Source organism: Notothenia coriiceps, unplaced genomic scaffold (assembly GCF_000735185.1).
Source record: "Notothenia coriiceps isolate Sejong01 unplaced genomic scaffold, NC01 NC01_scaffold00012553, whole genome shotgun sequence".
In the NCBI taxonomy this organism is placed as follows: Eukaryota; Metazoa; Chordata; class Actinopteri; order Perciformes; family Nototheniidae; genus Notothenia; species Notothenia coriiceps.
In genome coordinates, this window is record NW_011345254.1 from 1 (window position 1) to 7,282 (window position 7,282).

A 7,282-nucleotide genomic window follows, 5' to 3' on the forward strand; every position below is an offset into this window, starting at 1 on the left:
GGGGGGGGGGGTCATTAGATTACTCTAAGATATACACTGATACTGAACCAATAAGGTAAATAAAGTAACTAAGTACATTTACTAAAGTACTGTACCTAAGTACAATTTTTTGACACTTTACTTGAGTATTTATTACATTTACAGCATTTACATGTTTTGTTACTTTGTACTTCTACTCCAGTACATGTATACCTCTAGTTACTCTACAGATTTGGATTAATGATGTGAAATATTTATAATATCAACTCTTAAATCAGACTTTAGTTACACCTGGAGTAAATTCACAAGCTACCCTGCTGTGTTTGTTTCACCTTGAACAACTTTGATAAACACATTTATATCAAATTAATTTGAATCCAAACATATCATATATGTCATTCTGAAATGGACCAATCTGCATAATGAGTACTTTTACTTTCGGTACTTTAAGTATATTTGAATGCCAATACTTTTGCACTTTTACTTTAGTCACATTTTGAATGCAGGACTTTTACTTGTAACAGAGTATTCTTACACTCTGGTACTTCTACTTTTACTTAAGTACAAGATCTGAGTACTTCTCGCCTCTGAGATTAGGTAAGTGCTCATCATGTTTATTGCTGTTTTGGCTGTAGTGAATGTCGTGTTCACTGACAGGAATCATGGGTAACTGCTCAGGTTACCCCCTCCCCCCCACACACAGCAAACAGCCCCACACCCTACACCCCACTCCACCTAACAATAGACAATGGAAGTGATTTCAAGCCCTCACTGTGTACCTGGTTAAACTCAGCCACTTCAAACAGCAGCAGCCCAGTGATCCAAAATACATGAGAGCATCTGATCAGGTAAACATACACCTGCCTGGTTTGTTAAGGATAAGGGATAAAGGATAGCACAGATGACCAACAATATTGTCTCCCTCGCTTCTAGTGCTGGCATCTGGCTCTCAAATACTTTGGCTTTTATGTGTCTTGCTCATTTCTGGATTTTAATTGTGGCACTCACAGCAAAGGAATTTTTTGTTTTAATATTTAGCAACGTGTCTTTCCAGAAACAATGTCCCTGACCCTGTGTGTAAGCAGTTAACATTGGCCACTATTTTCTATCTAATAAACAGTCTCTATAAATATTGTTGCATGGGAATTTGCGGACTAGTAAAAGTCAAAAGTCAACATTTTGGGGAAGGATTGTTGCAGCTAAAAGTTATTCTTCAATCCAGAAAGCACCCACAGTAAAGGTAGTCTACATTGTATAAGGGTTAAGGCGGACGGACATTTCAAACCCTGTACAAATGAATCAACTATCTGCATGGGCCACACTAGAGGAAAGGAATTGTCCCCTAAAAGAGAAATGACCCTTTAAGAGGATCCTGGATACATCAGAGGAAACAGAAGCTCTAGCTGTGATGTACTGCACTGCAAAGACCTGCAGGTTAACACATCATTAACATCGAAACACAAAGATGGTTCCCGACTAAATCTGTTTTAAACAAAGAAAGGAACATCTCTCTGCTGTTACTCTTTGATGATGGCTCAGTACACCTCAGTATTAATGTTTTCTGCCCGTCCGCTCACACTGTGGAATACACACCCTGCATGTCTATTCTCTGCATTAATACACAAACCCTTCCAACACACAAAGACCAGTCAGGGCTGACAGAGAGCCTCAGAGACCAAAGACCACAGAGAGGTTTTACTGGATATTATGGGGGGGCATTTCTCTGTATAACACAGTCACAACTTGTGTTGCTACAGAAACCAGATCATTTTGAATACTAACCTGTGTTTGTTTTGTAATGTTTTAAAATTCTTGTTATTGCACATTTGTATTGGTGTGTTTACCTCAATAAGATTATAATGATGTTGTTTTCAAAATTATCAAAAGTATCTGTTAATGCTATTTCTGGCTCGCATACAGTTGTTTCCCCACTAATGTGCTCTGTCCCTTTAAAATAAATAAATAATCAATGTAAAAAAAATGCTCTAATACTCTATTGACATTCTTAGGTGCTTGTATTTACTTGAGTATTTCCATGTTGACAGCTTTAGTTACTTTAGATTATTAGCAAACAATGAATATATATAAACTAACAAATAAACTATGGAACATAATGATATCATATGTCCTGATATCCAGCAGCACTATATATAAAGTAATTAAAGGTTTCACATTCACCAGCTGATATGAACACATTAATGCATCAACAATCACAAGTAATAAGTAATTCATTATATATAATTCTGAAATGGGCCATTTCTTCTACTTTTGGTAGGCTACTTTTAGTATATTTTGATACCTAAAAGTTTGTAGGCTTTTACTTAAGTAACATTTAAATGCAACACATACTTGAAACAGACCACGTCTAATGTATTATTGCTGCTTTCACTTAAGTATGCAATCTGAGTTCTTTTTCCAGTGTTGTTGCTTTTCCTGTGTTATTTGCAGCCTCTAGTATCGCTCGTTAATATACTATGGGATGCCTGTAGCCTGGAATAAACACCAGGCAGACAGGCAGGTATGCATGCAGAGCTTCCATTCAGCTTTTAGGAGCAGAGGATCCCTCTCAGGTCCCTCTCACATTATGCAGCGGATAAAGAGTCAGGAGCGGCAGAGGGTTTATGGGCTGCGGGGCCCAGACTTCAAATAGCGGGTCCGGATCTGCCGGCTCGGTGTCAGCTCATCAGCGCATTTCAAAAGAGCAGTCGCGGGACAATGGACCGCCTCACACCTCCATATAAAGCTGGAGATAGACGGACTGTCAATAGAGAGGCCGGCCGACAGCAGAGAGTCTGAGGCCGGACACCTCGCGGACTCCCGCAGCGGATCTCACACCTACATGTTGATGAGAGCTTTCCCACAACGCCTGCTGGGAATTAGACGCACATGAGACTGATCCCGGGTCTGATCTGCTGCTGCGTGTTTACTGAACCTCTGCCTGGACACTCCACGGGCTTTGCGCTCTTAATTGTGCAGTTTATGTGCCTCTGTCCGCGTACCCGCTTTAACTGGACTGAGGAAGTTATTGTTGCGCGTGCGGAGGGCCGCCCCTCCCTACAGGCAGATCACGCCGACTGCGTGGGGCCTCACCTCGCGGAGGGGGCCTCATCTTGCGGAGGGAGCCTCAACTGAGCCGCAAATGCGGCGCACCTATGCGCTTATGCGGCGCAATTAGTGTGGTGAGGCTCCACTAGCACCCCCCCCGCCCCCACCCCCCGTCGACGAGGCTCGCGAAACAGATGGCCAGGGACGGCCCTGGGCGTGCGCAAAGGAAACGGGGCAAAAGCTTTTGCGCTTTATCCAATCACAGGATTCCCTCTGTATTATTAAGGGGAACGTTTTTTGTAATGTTATGGGTACAACGATTTACGTGCCTAATACATCTTTAAACTTTTTAGATTGTTTTTATTTCGACTTAGCGATCAATTAGTCGACCAATTCTTGCAGCCTACTTCAAATACTGTTCTGTCTATATGTAAAACACTTGCATAATAGTGTATGTTTATACCTCATGTTGGCCTTACATCTTGTAGTAATTGCACAAAGGAACATAATAACTCTCTATCACAGTAATGTTATATCACCGGTGTATTTATTGGGCTTGTTTCAATGTGAGGCTACTGTTTAGCTCATATTCCTGTCCAAACAGTGACATGCAGTCTAATATTATTTCAGACTGTTACTTGAGCGACCTCAGATAACCTCCTGTTTTCTGTCAGACATTTAACATCCTGATCTGCATGACCTGTCCAAACACCTGTTGTGTTATAATCATAATAACAGTCCAATCAGGGTGAAACAATAAACTGCTGCATTACGTACTGCATCTAAGAAAGAAAAAGCCTAAACAACATATTTGAGAAAGAAATGAACTCTGTTGGTTTTCAGTATAAAGCTGTTGTTGTCAAATTTAATTTGTACAGATTATTTTATCTTTCAAAGACACAACACAGCTGGTTCAGTTCCTGCTGTCCTGATGCTGGATGTAACATCTGGGATTTTGCATGCTTGAGGAAATCACGTCTTTTTCTAATTGCTAATCTGACGTTATAATGCACAATCATACATATGGAGGCAGAAATAAAACAAAACACAGAATTAAATCTGTCATCACCCTTAGATTTGACTGAGAGGTATTTAAAGACATTAGACAACAACAATCAGTTCTCCTTATGCTGATCAGACTCACCGATCTGCATGACGCGTCCGAACACCGACGTGTTGTCCACCGTGCTGCAGTTCCACCTCCTCTGTCTGAACTGGAACTGGCACTCCTTGATGCCGGTCTTGGCTCCGTCTCCGATGTGGACCATGTGGTCCTGGTACAGCTGGCACAGCTTCCTCTGGCCCTGCAGATTAGCAGAGATTAGTTAATGGTTCCATGCTTCAGCGGTCTCTGTGAGGATATTCTTAGGACTCAGATCAGGGGTTAGTCTGTGTTGAAGTTGATGTTGTACAGCCAGAAACTGAGCTCTTGGAGGTAGGTTTGCAACAAATGCATAAAAGTATATCTAAAGACACTCACCTGGGAGAGACCGGACAGCTGGCTGCACAGAGGCTGCGCTCCGATGATGTACATCTCGGGCCGCTGGATGGGGGTCAGAGCTAGTGACCTGAGAGACAGAGAGCCATAGTGAGTCTAACATTGAACCAATAAACTCTATCTGTTACCATCAGAGATAAGTGGCAGAGACAGAATCTCTGTGATGTACGACTCTCCCTGGAAGGAGGTCGGCGCTGCAGAGGACAAAGTTCAGACACAAGTTTATTAGTACGACTGGCCTATAAAGGGAAGATAAATAGACTGCTGGTGTTCATCTCTGCAGGCACTCCCCTCCTTTCTCCTTTCCTGTCCATTTCACCCAAACAGTTGCAGCCTAATCATACATTTTGAATCATTTTGGTTTAAAACTAAGTCACAATTTGTTCCCTCATGCAGAGAATATGACTGACTCGTGACCCTCCCATTGAAAGGCTATTCTGATTCTACATAAACTGACAGGAAGGTGAACCCAGTCCTGCTCTAACCTGCACACCCCCTCCTCTACATTACCACAAAGCCAACCTAACAGCATAGTTGCAGAGTTGCCCTGTAAGTCAAGAACAAGTGTGGCTAATTGAGGCTCCTGTAGCACAGCAGCACAGCAGCAGCACAGCAGCAGCAGCAGGCCGCCATGCGGGCCATTTGGGGCTCAGCAGGGTAAATATTGTGACAGAGCCCTCACATTTGTTCCATAGGGCTCTACAGGACTGGGGCATCACCCCCAAAACACACACACAGACACAAGAGAAAACAAAAAGTCTATAGTTCACATTTCTTGGCCATTTGTGTTCTTAGCAACGGCATCCAAGAGAAAAAGATTGAGGAGAAAACATTTTTTTAAATGAAGCTTGTGTCATTTGGGCATAACAAAACAGACATCCCTCTGTATATCAGAACAAGGGATGTGTTGTATATGTGTCTATGTAAATGTATTCAGACCCACTGTGTTTAGGTCCTGTCCTGCATGTGTATTTTGTATACTGTGTGTAATGAATACTGGGTGAACACCTGAAATTCCCCTTGGGGAAGGTTCCTCTTCTCCTTCTTAAACAAATTAAGGGAACATATTCAACAGCAAAAAAACATGTTCTAAAAATCTGTCAAAGTTCTACTACTACTAAATGGATGTCATCAGTGCTCAAACATAACAATGTATTTATCTTTCAGTAACTCACCACCATGAGTTGGCATCCACCACCAGCAGTTGGGAGCTGCACGCCAGGAAGGCAGCGGCCAGAAGCAGATGCCGCAGGGCGCCGGTGCGCCTCCTCCGGACCGGCCTGGTGTCCATGGTCCGCCGCATCACCGCCACACAGCCGCTGCGGGGGAAAGAGTTCTGCTGTTGAGACATGGGCAGACAGTCAGGAGGGGTCCGTCCTGCTCGGGACAGCGTGTGGCGCTGCGAGGACAGTCCACTGGTCTGCACCTTTCCTCCCGATGTAGTGTTTAGAACTATACAAAAAAAAAACCTGAAAGGGGCTGGCTAAAACTAATTTAAAAAGGGCAGATTTGTAATCCTCAGGGATGAAAGTTGGTCTGAAATTACAGCAGCATTTCCCCAAAAGGCCAGGCTCTGCTTGTTTAAAATCCAGTGTCTCCAATCCAAAGGCGTGCGTAAAATGGTTTTGGTATCATTTAGGTTTTACGCAAAGTGTGAGAAATGTATTTCCTCCCCCGTATTTGGAGATAAATACACAAAGCTACAATGTGAAAAGTGTGATCCTCTTGTTGTCTTGAGGAAAGATTAAGAAGGAGATTAAAACGCTAATTGAGCAGCAAAGCGACTGTTCCTTTCCCTTCCTGTCCCCTCACCACCACTCCACATCTCTCTCTCTCTCTCTCTCTCTCTCTCTCTCTCTAAACTCCTCCTCTTCTCACCCCCACTTCACCCTAACCCCCCCCGCCCTCTCCTCCCCTGGTTATACATTGCGCGCGCATCGGGGTGCATTTATGTGAGCGGCGACACCAAATGGTCATGGACAGCAGTCAAAATGGAGAGCAGAGACCTGGGAAACACCTGGATGTTGGCATTCAGAGGTTTTAAATAAGAATAAGAGCAAACATTAATTGATGTTTTTTGGGTAAGCTCTTCCTCATTACTTCGCCGAAACACTAAACAAGCCTTTAATGGATTTCTGTCTGGACCCGGGGATCGTTTAATGTCCACATGGATCACCGCTCCTTTAATTAAGAAGTTAAACTTGTGTATTATAATACCCATGCATCACTAATTTGGGTAAACATATGGACAAGCAGAAGGTGTAAGTATAGGGTAAGAAAAAAACCTATATGAGCGAGGTTGGATTTGACTCTTTACAAAAGCCGACCTCACAAAAAGTTCACGTGCGTCCAAATTCCTTCCATCAGCTCAAGGTGGAATCATTCTGTCTTGAAGTATAAGGTTGAGTGCTTCAAAAATCGGTCTAATCCCCTCTCTGGTCGGCGGAAAAAAGACGCATAACACACATAACCCGACTCTCTCACATACGACACCACAATTATACGCGACGAACACACACACACACAAACACCACACACACACACCCCCCCCCCCCCACACACCACACACACCCACACCACCACACACACACACACACACACACACACACACACACACACACACACACACACCTCACCACAGAGGGGGTCTGGGGGGTCCTAACAAAATGTCGTTTTGAAAGCATTCATAAAAAACGGAGGGCTATTAGTTTAAGGAATGTTTTAGGTTGACTAATAGAAAAGTCATCAACTTCAATAATC

The 7,282-nt window shown here is 43.3% G+C and overlaps 1 protein-coding gene across 1 annotated transcript in view; it reads right to left on the reverse strand.

Annotated features, from left to right (window-relative positions):
• Positions 1-4,168: 4,168 nt before the first annotated feature.
• Positions 4,169-7,282, reverse strand: part of LOC104947396 (protein Wnt-5b-like) — a gene marked incomplete at its 3' end in the record, with an annotated part of 3,311 nt that continues 197 nt past the window's right edge. The window contains exons 2-4 of the mRNA XM_010773396.1: positions 5,698-5,974; positions 4,505-4,592; positions 4,169-4,328 (exon numbers count right to left, since the gene is read on the reverse strand). Of these exons, the coding sequence (XP_010771698.1) occupies positions 4,169-4,328; positions 4,505-4,592; positions 5,698-5,974 (525 nt within the window). The remainder of the gene's footprint in view (positions 4,329-4,504; positions 4,593-5,697; positions 5,975-7,282) is intronic.